The sequence below is a fragment of the Lycorma delicatula genome, chromosome 5, assembly GCF_047948215.1.
Source record: "Lycorma delicatula isolate Av1 chromosome 5, ASM4794821v1, whole genome shotgun sequence".
NCBI classification, from domain to species: domain Eukaryota; kingdom Metazoa; phylum Arthropoda; class Insecta; order Hemiptera; family Fulgoridae; genus Lycorma; species Lycorma delicatula.
This window is the reverse complement of record NC_134459.1, coordinates 33,303,823-33,321,051: the sequence shown is the minus strand read 5'-3', so window position 1 is coordinate 33,321,051 and position 17,229 is coordinate 33,303,823. Positions and strand designations below refer to the sequence as shown.

Below are 17,229 nucleotides of genomic sequence, written 5' to 3'. Positions count from 1 at the left end.
TGAGTTTGTCAAATGTTGAAACCAAGATGTATGTAGAAAAAGGATTCCACTTGAAAACTTCATTTGTTATAAAGTGAATAAGTTATTTCATTAATTGTTTTTTTTTATACAAGGTGAATCAGAACCAATTACTCTATGAAAGGAGATAAATGTTTCTCATAGTCTGAAATTTATATATATATATATATATATATAGATGAATACCTCTACTGTTTTTATTAATATTGCACGAATATTAAAGCTTCTATGAATAAAATTTGTACAATACTAGTCTGTTGTGCAAAAATTATCTTTTAATTTTTGTTTTTGTTAATTAAATTATGAAATAAAAGCACTTATTTTTCAGCACAAATCTTATCAGTTTTTTTTTTACGTCACATACAACAAAACAAAATTATATGAATATGTATTATTTTTTTTTAGAGAAATCAAATTTTTTTCAAACTTTATGCCATTTTTTCAGTGAGTACTTAATTATAATTATAATTTAAGACTACTTAAATTATAATTAATTATTATATTAATTTTTCATTTCTTCATCACTCTGATCATATGGAGAACAGGATTTTGTATTGTAAGAATCATAACAACATTTGAAGAAAAAAATTTTCTTATGCCAGGAGCACTTAATGTGGATCAGTAGGGGAAAAGAAAATTTTATTCAAATTTAAAAAAAATGGACCTGTCATATGTCAATTCAGCAACCAAAGTATGAGATTTGTTTGTAACACTAATCACTGCTTCAGTGGTGATTAATTTCCCTTACAGCCACAGAAATGGATGAAATTATTTCATAGGGATTTTTGTATCAAAATGTTTTTATTCATAAGTGGGATGTTTATGAATAAGCATTTGTTAATTCTCCCTTGAAAACTTCACTCTCAGTAGATCTTTTATAAGTATTCAGGTTATTTAGAATTGGCATCAACAAACACATCTATGTTTGTTATAAATTAAAATGTGTATGTATAAAATTATATTTATAATATGGTTATAAAATGAGAAGCAGATTTTGAAATAAGCATATGATACACTTTTGATGACAGTTTGATTTTAACTGATGCTCTCACATCCTAACAATTGAAAGCTCTATCATAATGTGGAGGTAACTAAGGACGACCTGGATTTGGGTTCCGGAATTATTGAAGTAACTGGAATCTATTCAAAGAAGATTACAAGAGAGAATCGGTACTTAAAGGTGGCGTAGGATTTATTTTTATAAGGATAACATCTTGCAGATAAAATTCAATTCTTAACTCCAAAGTGAAGCTGATAAAAATATAATTTTTCAAAATTTTATGTTTGATAATAATTTAATAAAAATTGTGAAAAAGATATAGCACTTCTGAAAAAAAGGCATAAAGTGAAAAAAAAAATAGTATATCGGTAATTTTTAATGGAAAATATATTTTCCATGATAAAAAACATAAATGTAAAAAGAATAAAAATTTTCCAAAAAGAGATTTGAACTCGAGATTTGTAGCACTCCAGTCACTGCTTTAATCACATGAGCTACTGCCACTTCAGCTGCTTAATTTACTCACCATGTGGTACATAAGCAACACATAAAAATTGCCAAACTTTCAAAATTATATCTCTTGACTGTATTTGAGAGGTTTATCATTTTACTTTACCGTGTGTTAGAAGTAGATTGTGCACTAGTTCATCTATCAAATCTTATTCAAATCACTGATGAACTATAACCCTCTCCTGGTAAGTGTTGAAAACACTTACTATTTGTTATTTGTTAGGGCTCAACAGAAATTTTTATTTAACACAAACTTACATGCTGGTAGGTTTACGTATTCTTATCATTTACCTTATTCCACTAATCTTTTGGGATAAGTACAAAATGGTCATGGATCATGCCTTAATGTCATTAAACACATATTTATGATTGCAAGATAATTTCTTAAAAATATTATTTCTATCGTTATATCATCATAAGAATTTTTACTCTTTGGAGATTTGACTTTCATTATGGTGCAATTTCTAATCAACATTATAGTTTGATTAAATTATTTTTTTTTTTTTTTTTAGTTTCCATTGTCTACTTAAATTTTTTGGCATTCAGTGCCGTCATAAAGCGGCATAATCTTACCAGAAATCCAACATGTTTTTTTCTTATTTTACTTTAATTACAGTAAAACAGTGCTTTTACAGTGTTTTTATCAGTAATAAGGATACATAAGTGACAACAGCAGGCCGATAAATAATGCATACTACCAAGGAGCCAGTTGGTGGCTGATCAGCTCGTGTTACTGTCTGCAGTCTACACTACATTTTGTTTGTTTTGTCACTATAATACTGCATTTATTTAAATTAAATCACATTTTGACATGTGTTAATGTTAATAAATAATTAAAGGAAATTAAACCAAAGAAAAAATAAGCATATTTATCTCAGCAGCTGTATAATCTTTTATCAAAACTACATAAACAATATTGATACAAATGGATAATGTTGTAGAATTACTAATCAGAAAAAATCTAAATAAAATAATAATGATTGTTATACATTTATTGTGAACGGGATATTGTAAACTCAAGACAAATTAACAATAACTTAAATAATAATAAGTTAATTTATATTAATTACATGAATGTGTTTACCATAACAGAACTAATTACAATGTCTACTTATACTTATTTACGAGGAAATAAAAATACAAAAGTTTTTTTTCTCTTCATCTACAGCTGCAATATTTATAACAAATTTAGACACTGCTTGCAAAACAAACCAAATTACTTTTTTCACAGAATATCGATGTATAAAAAAATCAAAATAAAAACAAAAAATTTTACTTATTTATAAGATTTGAAACTTTGAAAACACAGGAGAGTCATGACACATTTTGCAGTAGAACATTGTATCCTGGCGTTTATTATTCTTAACGCAAACAAAGCAACATTTTTTTCTGAGAGTACAACCGTCCTCACTAGTTTTGCATTTGCCATAAAGTGATTTCTGGGTATTGCTGGATTTTGTTGCTTTTTCTCCCATGAAGCACTTTTTTGTAATAATTCTTATATTAAAGCTAATCTAAAATCATGGAAATTATTTTCGCTTTCATGGTTATACAGAAAAGTTTATATGTGTTCATTACCATCATTTCAACGGCATGAATTGCAAGCTTCTTGTACCAATGAATGGTTTTTCTAGCACTCTGGTAATAAGAGAGTATTTGATCATGGTGGTCAATACCAGACTTGTGTTTATTATATTCTGCAATAGCCTTCGGTTCCTCTTTAGTCTGACCACTCCTGTTGACTGTTTCTACCTCTCTCTTTTTCTGTTTAGCCTCTGGAATCACTGTAAGGTATTACTTCAGAGGATGAATGAGAGGATGATAAGTATGAATGTAAGTGAAGTGTAGGCTTGTACAGTCTCAAGTCGACCATTCCTGAGATGTGTGGTTAATTGAAATCAAACACAAGAACTCCGGTATCCATGATCTAGTATTCAAATCCGTATAAAAGTAATTGCTGTTTACCAAGATTTGAACCTTAGGACTCTCAACTTTGAAAATCAACCGATTTGTGATGATTTCACCACTAGACCAGCCTGGTGGACTGACCGTTTCTACCTCCTCATTTTTATGCTCACTCTATATGTACATTACTTCTCTTTTAGCTCACCACTTACCAATGCCTGCGTCTTCCAAATATTGGCAAACAGATTCACCGATTTTCAGATTTGCCTTAGAAACATGACAAAGAGTATCTTTTATGTTACTATAAAGCATACCAATGGTGTATGTGTCAAGTTCTAATAATGTTTTTATAAGTTATAGGAATTATAAAATTATCCATGTAAAGCAAATGACCTGCTTTCAGATTCTCCTCCATCAAATGCAGAACAACATTAGCAGCACGACAGTTTCCACTCAGGTTATCCATAAGCTCAGTTTATACTTTTACTTTTAAAATTGTCTCATCAGGTTCAGTTAGCAGATAAAGCTTTATGCCATATTTGTGCATTTTATTTGTAATATATTGTCGAAATATCAAACAACTGCACCACAAAATTGACACTTGTCAATGCAGTGTTCTTTATTGAGGTAGTATAAATTGTTCATTTTTTTCTTAAATAACTCCAGTCTTATTTTGTATAAATAGTCTTCAGAAGCAACTTCTGTGATCTATGAATGAATCTGTTTCTCCCCATAAAGTTATGAAAACATTGTATATTATGTAGCTGATGAGTTGCACAGTTGTCTTTTAATCTATTTAGTTTGATGTTTCCCATGTGAAGTATAAATTCTAAAAATATTTAAATTCATCTCATTCAAATGGTTTCCACAAAGAAATTTGTGAGTGCAGTCTCAATTCAAATTCTATTATTTTATTAGCATCTGAACATTGCCTTTTTGGTAGTGAAGAACAAGCAACATCATGGTCAGCCATAATGAGTATACAAACTGAAACTAGGCCCAAATTATCTTAATATATAATTCATAGAATATGCCTGTATAAAATGAAAATCACAACTGAAGAACCCGTGGAATAGGACTGCTGGAAAAATGTTAATATGCCAGGTGTGCAGGTGGTGCCATTGGCCTGCAAAATGACTAAACACCAGGCGCCACATGTGCATCCCTTGGCGCTGAAGTGTTTAAAGTCCTTTGTTGTGGAATATATCTTTGTCATTATGTTACTGGTTAACATATTAGAGGCTGTGGATCCTTAGAAAATGAGATTACTTTCCATTCGGTATGTATTGAATGATCATTTTTGTTTTAAAATAAATTAGGTCTCATTTGCACTTATCATTTCAGGGTTGTAAATGTATTATGCTTTCATTTTACATCGATCAGCTTCATTTGATCAGCTTGTTATCGAATTAACCTTTATTTAATGATAAGTCTTCTCTATTTTTGTTTGTATTGTTTATTCTTTATTATACTGCTTGTGGTACTCGCTGATAAAATTTGTTGACATTTTAGGTGCAATGGCCACATACAAGTGTCTCCAGCCGGTAAGGCAGCAAAACGTGATAGAAAAGGATGCAAGAAAGGGAAAATCGAAGCGATTATGAAAAACAGTATGGGGTCCACTAAACCAAAAGTTCATTTAGACTCTATCTTTAAAAAGAAAACAAAGTTATTAAACACACTGAATTGTTACAGTGGAGTGGGTGGAGGTGGAGGTGGTGGTGGAGGTGGGGGTGGTTCAGTGATAAAAAGTGAAATAATTGATGATCCATATACATTTACGGACTGTGAACCTCAAACACCACAGACAGGTGTTGGATTGTATTTAACAACAAACAGTGGCAGTGGCAGTTGCCTGTCATCTAGGAAAGAACAGTTACAGTCTCAGTTAAATAGTACCAACCAGCTGCTGCTGCATCAGCATCAAAATCAACAGCTGACCACAAACAGTAGTATTATTAATAATAGTAATAATAACAATAATAATAGTAATAATAATAGTAATAATAGTGATAATGGGCAATTGTTATATACTGGTGATAGAACCGGCAACAGCAACAGTACAAATAATAGCACTAACAGTAGTAATGTCAGTAATAGTAGTAGTAGTAATAATAATAATAATAATAATAATAATAATAGTAATGATAATATAAATAATACCAGTGTTAATGTTAATAAGGCTGTGACAAGTTTATCATATAGACATAATATTAATAATGTAAATAACTACAATAAAACCATTAGTAATAGTAGTATTAATAGAAATAGTGTTAGCAGTAATAGCAGTTGCTGTAGCAGCAGCAGCAGCAGCAGCAGCAGTTGCAGTAGTAGCAGTAGTAATGGTAGCAGCGGCTGTGTCAGCAGTAGTTGTAACAATAGTAATAATGGAAGTATCGATGGTAGTTCTAAAACAATGAACAGATTACAAGCCGATATTGCGCGTAATAAAGTTATTGTGAAAAGACGCAGAATTATATGTCAGCAATCTCCATCATCTAGTCAGAACCAGCACGGTGAAAGTGGTAGCAACATTGGTGTTCTGAAAAATGAGACTACCAGTATCACCCATGGGCGGCCGCAGCACCAACAACAGCCAGACAAACGTGTATTTGCTAGAGTATCGATACCAGCCAAACGTTTACATCGTCAGACAACGTGGCAGCGTGAAAGAAGGATAAGACATGAAGCCCTTCAGCGAATTCAAGATGCCCAAACGCAGGTGACTGATGTCAGGAGAGATCTTTTCCCATTAGGTGAGTGATTGTATTTTCTATTTTACTGTTTATTTATTGCTTATCTGAATTGAGTGGAATTGTGTTACTTTTGTTGTCTGTGTAATCATAATATAGAATCTAATCTGTCGACTCAGTAATTGACATGTACCTTTGCATTTATTAACCCATTAACTGTCAGACATAAACATACTCAATTTTTTTTCTAAATAATCTCTTTATTTTATCTATTTTTAATTATATAAAACTAGAAATATTTTCATATAAATAAAAAAATCAATTATCGCCCAGGAATAAAGTGGTTCGTTTACGTACCTTTGGCAAAAAGTATGCAAAAAAATGTGAAGACATGTGGAGAATTTATATTGCAATTTTTTAAACTGAAAGTAAAACAGTTACAAATAAACTTATTTTTAGTTGGTTTTTTATAAAAAAATTCTTATTTGTTTGTTGCGAATGAAATTCTTGAGAACATTTGAATGTAGGTGCACTTTACATTTTATACACAAAAAATTGTATAGATTTTGCATAGCGTACATCTTCTTCTTCTTTTTCACATGCTCTGAAATAATGTGCCATATTTGATTCTAATTAACATCTTCTGGCAAACTGTTTCTTGACAAATGACCCGTGGTTGCCATTAGTGGTGAAGGAAAATTATCTTTACTTTTTCCTTTATTCTCAGCAGTCCTGTGTGGTATTTTTATTTCTTCATTCTTTATCAGTAATAATACAAGAGGAGAACTAAAATCAGATTGATTAATTTTAATATTATTTGCAAGTCTGTATATTTTCCATGAATTTACTATAACAGAATTGGCAGCATTTGTAAACAGTCATCACCACCAAATTTTTTTCCACACACTTGAATTCTATAATTTTCAATACCATTCTCATGGGAATCAACGCCATATCAAGTATATTCTGCTGTTAATGGCTGAGCAATAATGTTGTCTTATCTTTCTTTTCGGCTGTATCTTTTCATATTTTATAATGGATATATGCCATTGTAGTTACTGGTAACTGTCACTGCTGCATTATCATTCTATTTAGCAACTACCAAAATTTGTTTTTTATCAAATGTACCTCTGTTCATTTTCTGCAGTTCTTTAGAACTGTTTAATGGGCAGTTAGGAAGCCTATTTTCTCTGACAGTACCAGTCATAAGCCAGTTTTTTTAGATTTAAAGTTTTTTGCTTTCTCCCTGTAACCAGATTTTTGAACATCAATGTCTTTTTCAATATGCAAATGAATCTCAAACATACCTGCTATATCAGTTGTAACTGTTGAAGGGGTCTTGGTTAGCAAATTTTCATCAATATCTTCTTTGTCAGTAACTTCATCAACTTTAGGCGAATAAATAAATTGCTTCGATGACAGTTGTTAGTGAAATATTCTAAAATGCAATGCAGTTCTTAATGTGTCAGTGGTTTTTCAAAATTCCACATTTTAATAAATTCTTACATGTCAATAAAACAAAATTAATATTTTTAAAAATATTGCACGGGTATCACTATTTCATTAATGTATGAAATTGACTGAGCACATTGTTGTAGAAACATTATATAAAAAAACGATTTCTATATAGTAAAATCAGAACAAAACGTATTGACTAAAGAAAATGCTGTATCAGTGCGATAAAATTATAAACAAAATAAAAATTTAACAATTCAAACATAAAAATTGTACAACATGGGATTGTGAAGTTATTACTTGTAATTGCATCCACATGTTCTTACAGTGGGTGATTCATCACTCCATAAGCCAAAGGTGTGTAATTGCACCGTTATTTTTAACAACCAGTATTCTTTATCAGTTTTCGTATTAAGTAATTTTCATGAATTGATGAATTAAAACAACCCTTAAATAAGCAAATAAAATAGAAATATTGTTTTAAACAGCATATTGCGATCATAATTTACCTAATACAAAAGGGGTTACATGATTTTGTAAAATACAGAAGCTGATGTGCAAATAAACTAGGTAATTAAAAACTTAATATAATTTTTTTTGTGATTACTATGCCTCAGAAAATAAAGGCAAATTGTGCAAGGTGCAAAAATCTTGTAGAAATTGAAAAATGTTTACAACGAGATTCATTTATGCACCATTAGCCTTTAATTAGTTAAGTAAAAATGCAACTCTTTTTTAATATTTAAAAAGAAAAACGCAGTTTTATAAAAGAAATTGTATTTCCTTGTCTAGCATGACTGTCTAATTCTTTAGTGTGTTAAAGAATACTGAAATATTTTTAATTTTAATGTAATTGGGGAATCAAGAATACATTCATTTGTTTTATAATTTTCCAGTATTTCATCGTTACATTGAATACTTATATATATATATATATTTTTTTTTTTTTGCTGAATTCAAGATAAAATGCCTACAAATTTTTAGATTTATTTTGTACGTAAAATTTGTAAAAGAAAACTTGAAATGATTTAATTAGAATTCTAATTTCTGCAGTGCAACATTATTTTGTCATCTGCAGTTGGTTTTTGTTAAAATATTAAACACTATTTTTTCTTTTTATACTGCTAGGCTATTAAGTCACTGATTAATGTCAACAGCATGCAGTGAAATTGCAGCCAGTATTTTTAACTTCAGTAATCTACAAGAACTGGCTTATTAAATTTAGTTTCAACTCAGAGTTACTTTTATTCACATACTTTGGTTTCATGGTTGCTGTTCCATGAAACATTCCAGCTGTCCCTGTCAAGTTGAATGAGATTGTAGTTCATTGTTTTATTTGGGAATCCTGTTCACTACATATTTTGGTTCATTGATATTGATTGCTTTGATAAAAATTGCAGTTACGTACTCTTTAAACATTATGAATTTATAATTAAAGACCATAATAAACAAAAGAACACTTAAAATAATTAACGTTAAAAAATTATAATAAAGTACACTTATATCTTAGCTCTGTAAGTAAAGTAGGCTATAATAATTTGGCAGTCAGTGTTATTTTCAAACCATGTTTACTTATAACTGTGCAGAATGAAAGAGGCTTGATTGAGGTATGTAAGTAGTATATTTGTAAATAATTTGTGCTTTGTATGTAAGTTTGTAATTCCAGACTTATATTTATGTAAGCCTGTACCTAAAACAGCAGATAAGCCTTAAAGTATGTGTAATCCCATATACATACTTTAAGCCTGAATATCCGGCTTAAACAAGATATGATTGTCCTTTTGTAATTGACAAAAAAGAATTAACTTTTATTTCTAGTTAAAATGAAACTGATGTAGTTTTCCTTTTTTCTCAGCTATAAATTGAAACTCTATCCAAAATAACAGGAATCTTGTCAAAATGCCTTTATCGTAACTTTTCAAATAAATAGACTATTTTTTATATGTACAACAATAAATTAATGATAAAGAAAACATCTTATTTCTTATAAAATAATACCAGGGTATGTATTAGCAATTATTTCACTCATTCCCAATTTATAGTCATTTTCAAAAGTACAGAATTCCTTAAAAAGATTATTGACAACAAATCTATTTGTTCATCATTGAGTATTTTTCAAATTTTATTAGAACATGTGAGTTTGAAAATGTTATATTAGCTTTTTTTTGTTCGTAAATATGAAAAAAAAGCTAATATAACATTTTCAACATCATATATTCTAATGAAATTTGAAAAAGACTCAATGATGAACAATAGAACACCACCACCTTACTTCTCCATGTATAAATTGTATAATATCTGTATTCTGAATTGATATATTCATTGTTTTTTATTAAAGTTCAGATAAGGCCATGGTGTCTGATGTTTATTGCTTGTATCCGTGATCAAATTGTATTTATGATTAAATAAACTTTGAACTTTCAAATTAAGTGAGATTACTGCAGTTTGATTACTATGTATGATTTTTTAATTATGTGAATTTGATTTTAATGCTAAATTAATAAACTGAGCCGATTATAAATTAGACATCATCTAAAATGAACAGTTTTTGGTGCAAATCACATTTCTTGTACAGTATGTCATAAATTTGGCTAGATGTTTTATTTTCATTACAACTTTAAATAATACATCAATTGTTGCTAAACATTTTTCCTCGCAAGCATGTTCTTGTGCATTGACAAAAGTATTTGGGTTCTGTAGTATAGTGTAAGCAGATGGATTTTGTAAAAACGTGTGATAAATTATAATTGATCAATTAGGAAATTGTGGATTGGAACTGTGCTTCCCACAGTTTGCTTTTGAGTCCCTATATTTGACTATCTTGCACATCCACATCAGAGTTTGGGAATATTTTTGTGTTTACCTTGAAAGGTATAAACTAATCTTGTAATACATGTTTGAAGTTTCTAGGGTACCTAGAATTGCTTCGTTAATTATTTTTTCACACATTTTTTTGTACGTTTTGATCTCATATTTTTGTTTTGTTACAATTTTTATGGGATTAGCCCAACTAAAGAACATAGCTCTACTTCAGAAGTATCTCTAATAGTCACTAGAACAGTATGATGTGAAATTCGATTTTATAATATTTAATGACCATGTTGTATACAGTATCTGATATAAAAGACCTTGGGGTGTTATTTGATACATAATTGTCTTTGGGCAGTATTACAAAGGATGATTGTTAAACGGAGCTGTTACCCTTCCTAAAAGAGTTTCTTTTAATCCCTTTCTGGATTCCCTCAATTATTATATTTTCTACTACTTTCTTTTTAATTGGCAGGAATCCATTACTTAGGTCTGTTGTAATGGTCTTGTTACAATATCATTTAGAGAATAAAGGTGTGATCTTTAATTTGTAAATAAGATAGATATTAAAATGAAGAATGTGTATTTAAAATTTTTGTTGTTTATACCAGTATAAATAACTGTGGATGATTAACTTCCAGAAAAAAGTTTGTTAATTGTGGATACTTAGATTTCATGGAGGTTAAGGGGTATGAAAATAAGTATTACAGATGGTAGTATACATCCAGTATTAACCTTAACATTTATTTTATAAAGTTTTGTCAAAATTTTATTACGCTAATGCATATGTGATCAACACTTTAAATTGGGTTCAAAATGTAAATCAAATTTTATTATTGACAAATTTATCATAGCTAGTAAAAGTTTGTATAATTATGGTTAATTTTTCTCCAGTTACTATTCTGCATGATAAATAAATCAGTAATTAAATTACTCATATGTTGCTATCCTGTTCATAATAAACTGTGACACTGTGATGGCATATTTCAGTAATAGCAAGTCAACATACATATTGTGTAATCATTAAAATTATTATATCTGAAATGTTTATTGTTGCTTTTTTTTTAGTTAAAAACAAGTGTTAGCTGAATGTCAGGATTTTTGTATGAAGTTTGTAAGATAGTTGTATTTATTTGATTTTATACCTGTTCATTATTTATTTTCAAATTTTTTTGGGAAGTCTTGCTTTGTGTAACTGTTTCATTGTATTAGTGCGATATATTTTTATATTTGAGTAAAATTTTGTAGAATTTATTCTCTCTTATGTAAAAAAAGTCAATGGTGAATCTGTTTACTAATTGATTGTTGACATGCTGCAGGTTTGGATATATCGGATTCAGAAGATGATGATTTAATTAGCGGTGCAGATGATGAAGGTAATGAGGTGTATCAGAGACATTGGTTTACGGGTTGTATTGGTGATTATCAAAGTGCGGGTGTTAGTATAAGAGGCCGAGAATCTAGGTTGACTCAATTAAGGAGTGAATTGCGTCGACGTCTGCGACAAGTGTGGCATGGTGTTGAAAGGATAGGTGAACCACTACCTGATCTTGTGCATGCAGTCGTGAGTGCTGCTCGTACACAGCCTGCGGCCACTGCCATGATGATTAATCCACAGCATTTTATGTCTATTAATAATAGTAAACTGAGCAGGTAAGAATAAAACATACTTATTTTGCTGATTATAGTAAAGAATATCAAACTTAGCATAGACATTAAATTAGTTTATTTAGAAAAATTTCCTTTTAATAGAAGATTAATATAAAGTCTGATAAAAAGAAGAGTAGTTCATTCTTACAGGTTTCTTACATCACGTACTTTAAAAACAATACTGAAACAGTTGCAGATTGAAGTATTCATATACTGCTTGACAAAAACATATTCTAGAATTTTCTGATACTTTTGAACTGTAGATTTGATTAAAATATTTTAATACTTGTATATTTCTACTCTAAGTTATTTTAATAAAACCTTGGTTTTCTTGAACTGTTGGTTATAATGTGTAATAGTAGCAATTTGTAAATGAATACGTATTTTGTGTTAACTGTGTGTGCTAACAAGCGTAGTTACTGTTTATACTACAATGTTTTATTAATTTGAATGGTTTTTCAAATAAAAATGTTTTGTTAATAAGAATTCTATGATCTTGTTAACTACATTGATAGGTGCCATTGAGTAAATCATTTTTATTTTTATCATTTGCTGATAATTTTATGTAGTCTTTGCTTTACTATCACTAATTTTAATATCCTTAAATTTCTTTTCTTTTTCATGTCAATATACATGTAATTATTAAAAGTTATTATCTAAACTAATATCAGTAATGATGACTCATTTATCTTCTTGTAATGTATATATTTTTTATTGTTAAAAATCACTTTTTTATTGCTAAATATTATTGAAGCAGAAGTTAAAATTTAGAAAATATAATAACTATAAGAAATGAGATTTAAACAATTGTAAATGATCAGTAATAAACCATTAATGTTCAGAAAATTTTGTGTCAGAAAATTATCTGATATAAAGCAGCTGGGTTCTAGCAAAGTTGAGTGGTTGTAGAGTAATATTTATAGTGGAATGTGACATGACTAAAGATCTGCAAAGATTACAAAATAATTGATAAAAATCTGTCCATTTCTGATTACCATGTTGACCAGCCAAGGCATTTAAAATTACTGTAACTGATCACACACGATTGCTAGTGTTTTGATTTGCTGCTCTAATCTTTGAATCTTATTTTGTGTATGTAACACATATAAAACACATACATGTGTGTGTAATATATAAAAAAAATTGTAGATGAGTCTACCTAGCTACTATTAGTAACAGACTACTGATAGAATTGTATAAACACCTATGAACAGATTTATATTATGTTAGAGATAGATTTAAATGCGTTTGATTTGATATGCTATATAGTTTTATTTCAACTTGTTTGTTTCAACAGCTTATACTGAGCTATGAGCAGATTACACCTGCATTTCATAAATGCATGCATAAATGCATGCATAAATGCATTCATAAATGACTCATTTATCTTCTTGTAATGTATATATTTTTTATTGTTAAAAATCACTTTTTTATTGCTAAATATTATTGAAGCAGAAGTTAAAATTTAGAAAATATAATAACTATAAGAAATGAGATTTAAACAATTGTAAATGATCAGTAATAAACCATTAATGTTAAGAAAATTTTGTGTCAGAAAATTATCTGATATAAAGCCAGCTGGGTTCTAGCAAAGTAATGTTAATGTTACATCGTAATACATTACAGATGTAATGTTAATATTATTTTATTTGTTTATGGAAGTATTATTACTATATAAATATACTATTACAGAAGTACATTTTTTCAGCACATTCAGCACTTAATTTTTATATATGTTTTATTGGAATAATTTAAATTCAAGTGAGGTTAGGTTATTGGATTTATTATATGAGGTTGTACTGTATGGATGAATGTTAAGTGCAGTATAAGTTATACTGATACTGCCATTAAAATGTCTAAGGAACAAATTGTTCTCACTAGAACAAATAAGTCTTATGAGTATAGAATTAAAATTTATTTAACAATTGTATTTAGGAGTTGAACTGAATAATCAGTGTCTCTTACTGCAAAAATTTTCAGTTGCTTGCAATTATAACCTGTAAATGGTTAATTTTTTTTTTGTAGTTTTTTCCTTCATCTATTCAAATTTACTAGTAAAAGCCTGTTAGAAAAAAAAATTTTAATTGTCTTCTTTGTAAGATTTGTTAATGGTATATAAAGTGCTATGTTTTTTATAGCAATTAATGATGAAAAAATAATGAAAGAAAAACACTTAGCAATTTTTCTAACCTAGCATTATATTTTGATAAAAAAAACTGTAATTACAAGATTCAGTTAAATATAAATCAAATTTTTGTGTTTTTTTTTTTTACATTATTAATTTAGAATTAAAATACAAAATGTATTTATTGCGTTTCTGCCTAGACTTGTTGAAATTCTGTATATTTTTTCAAACTTGTAGAGAGTTTGTAGATCTCTTCTTTGTAAAAAAATTTGAAGATTGTCATGAGCTAGTTGTGCTTTTCTACTTCGTTGTCATTTGAATCATTGGCTTCCCAGTGGTTCCTTTAGTGGCCCAAATAAAAATAAATCATGGGAGAATAGATTTGGACTAAGTTTTAAGGTTTCCCAGCAAATTTCATCCAATCTATCTCGAGTGCCAGTGTTTTTATGTGTAGCCTGGCGTCAGTCATGAAGGAGAATCACATCTCTGATTGGCTGATGGCACATTTTGTTTCTGTAAGTGCCTTTCACTTTGTTCAAGAGCTGTCAGTGAATCCTGCATTCAGTGTGACATTCATGGAGAAAATTGACATCAAATATATGCCTTTTCATTCCTAAAAGCCAGTTGTAAGGGTGTTTCCTGCTGATTGATGCATTGACACTTTTTCAGGCAAGGGTGTGATTTCTACTCTTATGCCATCGTACTTGCTGATTTTGAGTCAAGAGTGTCCTGATGGACGTATGTATCATCACATGTGACTGACTATTTGATGCAACAAATTATGTCCTCTTTTAAAAATCTGTTCAAGAGCCTTGGCAGATTTCCTGTCAGACTATTTCTGATTTTGGGTCAAAAAGACTTGGATGTAAACTTACAGATTTTGTGGAACTAAGGTGCTTTGTGATAATGAAATTTACATTTCCATCACTGATACACATTACTGAAGCAATTTCATCAACCATAAGGTGTTGATCGCCTTCAATGAGCTCTCAGATCAATTGAACATTGATATCCATCACAGTTGTCCTTGATCATGTATTGTGATTCATTTTCTACAAATTTACATGTTCTTCAAATTTTCTAGTCCAGTTGTAGACAAGTATTGACAACATCATATTACCAAACTGTGCATGCAGTTTGGTAATATGTCACAATTTCATTGAATTTCACTCTCATTCAAGAAAAATTTCATGATAATATGTTATGCGACTGACAATGGAATCCCTTGCTCTGAATATGACTCTAGTGACCAGAGAGACATGATTCCAATATTGCTGGAGCTTCCATCCCTCTTCCTATATCTCTACTCTCTGTGCCAACTTACTTATGTTCATATCCAGGCCGTGAAAACAAAAGTCTAGTTTATGTTTAACTGACTACATATTAAATTAGAAAATTCTAATCTTAAAATTAATGTAATTTGATTTGTTATAAATAAAACTGATGTAATTGATTGATAAAATATCTTCTTAATTCTGTTAAAGAACCACTATCCTAAACTTAATCCAATTCACTGTTTTGTAAATTTAAATGAAGTATACACTAATTCTTTTGTTGCAACGCTCTTTCCAATTGAATTTTTGCATATGTAGATCTGTCGTCAAAGGTTTTTAAATTGATAAAATTTCAGATGGTTATGAATGTCATTCGTTGGAGTAAGATTATACTTAGTATTCTTATATGAAAAATGCAAGTTACTTAGTTCATCTTAAACTCTGATGTGTGAGAAATTAACTTGGGGAAATAATTTTTAAGACATTTGCAAAGACAAAAAAATGAATTTATGAATATGATTTAATGTACTTTGTATATTATTACTCTTTTTCAGTGGTTGTTTTAATTTAATATGATTAATAATTTTATCAAACATGATCCATTGGTATGATTATACAATAATAATAATTTGTAAAAACCATTTACCACAACTTTTTATGTGTTCAAGAACTTTTGGATACAAAAAATCCATCTTCAGGAACTCAAAAAGCTTCTATCATCATATGCAAGTCATTATGTAAAATGTAAAAATGTACAACAGTGGTCATCATGTTTAAAAAAACTATGTCGACTTAGCATCCAGTCGACAAATTTATTAACTTATATAAAATTATAAATTTATCAAACTTATGTCAAATGTAATTATTTTGAATATACTTTTTATACACAGGAAAAAGATCTAACAATGGGTTTTGTACTGTCAGTGATATTGGCCAATATATTTATAAATTACTTAGAAAATAATAATTTACAACATTATTAATAATATAAAATTTTACTCTATAAAAGATATGTTGATGACATTTTAATTATATATAACCAACAGTGCAATGGTGAAGAAAAATATTAAATGAAATGAATTCCTTAAATAATAATATCAAGTTTACCTTAAGTCAGGAAATTATAATAGTACAGAATTTTTAGACATGAAAATAAACAAATATTATGGTAATAACAAACTAAACATTGTTATTTTTAGGAAACCAACAAAGCAAAATTCAATAATACATTACAAATCCTTTCATCCTTGGAACCAAAAATTGTCACATTTAATGCTTTAATATTTACAGACTTTAGTATTTAAAAATGAATAAATAATATTACCAAAATGAATAATATTAAGAACTTCACAGTAACTAATGATAACCAAATAATAACGATAATAGTTATACAAAAATCGAATATGATATAAATTATAAAAAATTTAACAGAATATTTAAATTATTTGATTTAAAAACTGCATATATAACGAATAATAAAATAATAATAATAAAACATATAAATAATACAGATTCATCTAAAATAATGAAGATCAGGAATAAAATTAATTTAGATGGACAAGGCGTATATAGTTTAAAATGCGCCGATTGTGAATAAAATATATTGGTAAGACCAATCTATCTTTTTTAATTGGAATATGAGAATATATCAACGGTATAAATAATGTCTAATTTTGCTAAACACATTATCAGTAATCATAATTATAATCCAGAAAATTTTATTGAAATTCTTGATTTTTGAAATAATATACAAGGTACTAACAACTTAATCTTAATAATAATAAATTAATG

The 17,229-nt window shown here is 28.8% G+C and overlaps 1 protein-coding gene across 3 annotated transcripts in view; it reads left to right on the top strand.

The window, feature by feature from the left end:
• Positions 1 to 17,229, top strand: part of LOC142324843 (uncharacterized) — a 51,308-nt gene that overhangs the window by 14,625 nt on the left and 19,454 nt on the right. For all 3 annotated transcript variants that reach the window (XM_075365883.1, XM_075365881.1, XM_075365882.1), the window contains exons 3-4: positions 4,946 to 6,189; positions 11,709 to 12,042. In XM_075365883.1, the coding sequence (XP_075221998.1) occupies positions 4,946 to 6,189; positions 11,709 to 12,042 (1,578 nt within the window). The remainder of the gene's footprint in view (positions 1 to 4,945; positions 6,190 to 11,708; positions 12,043 to 17,229) is intronic.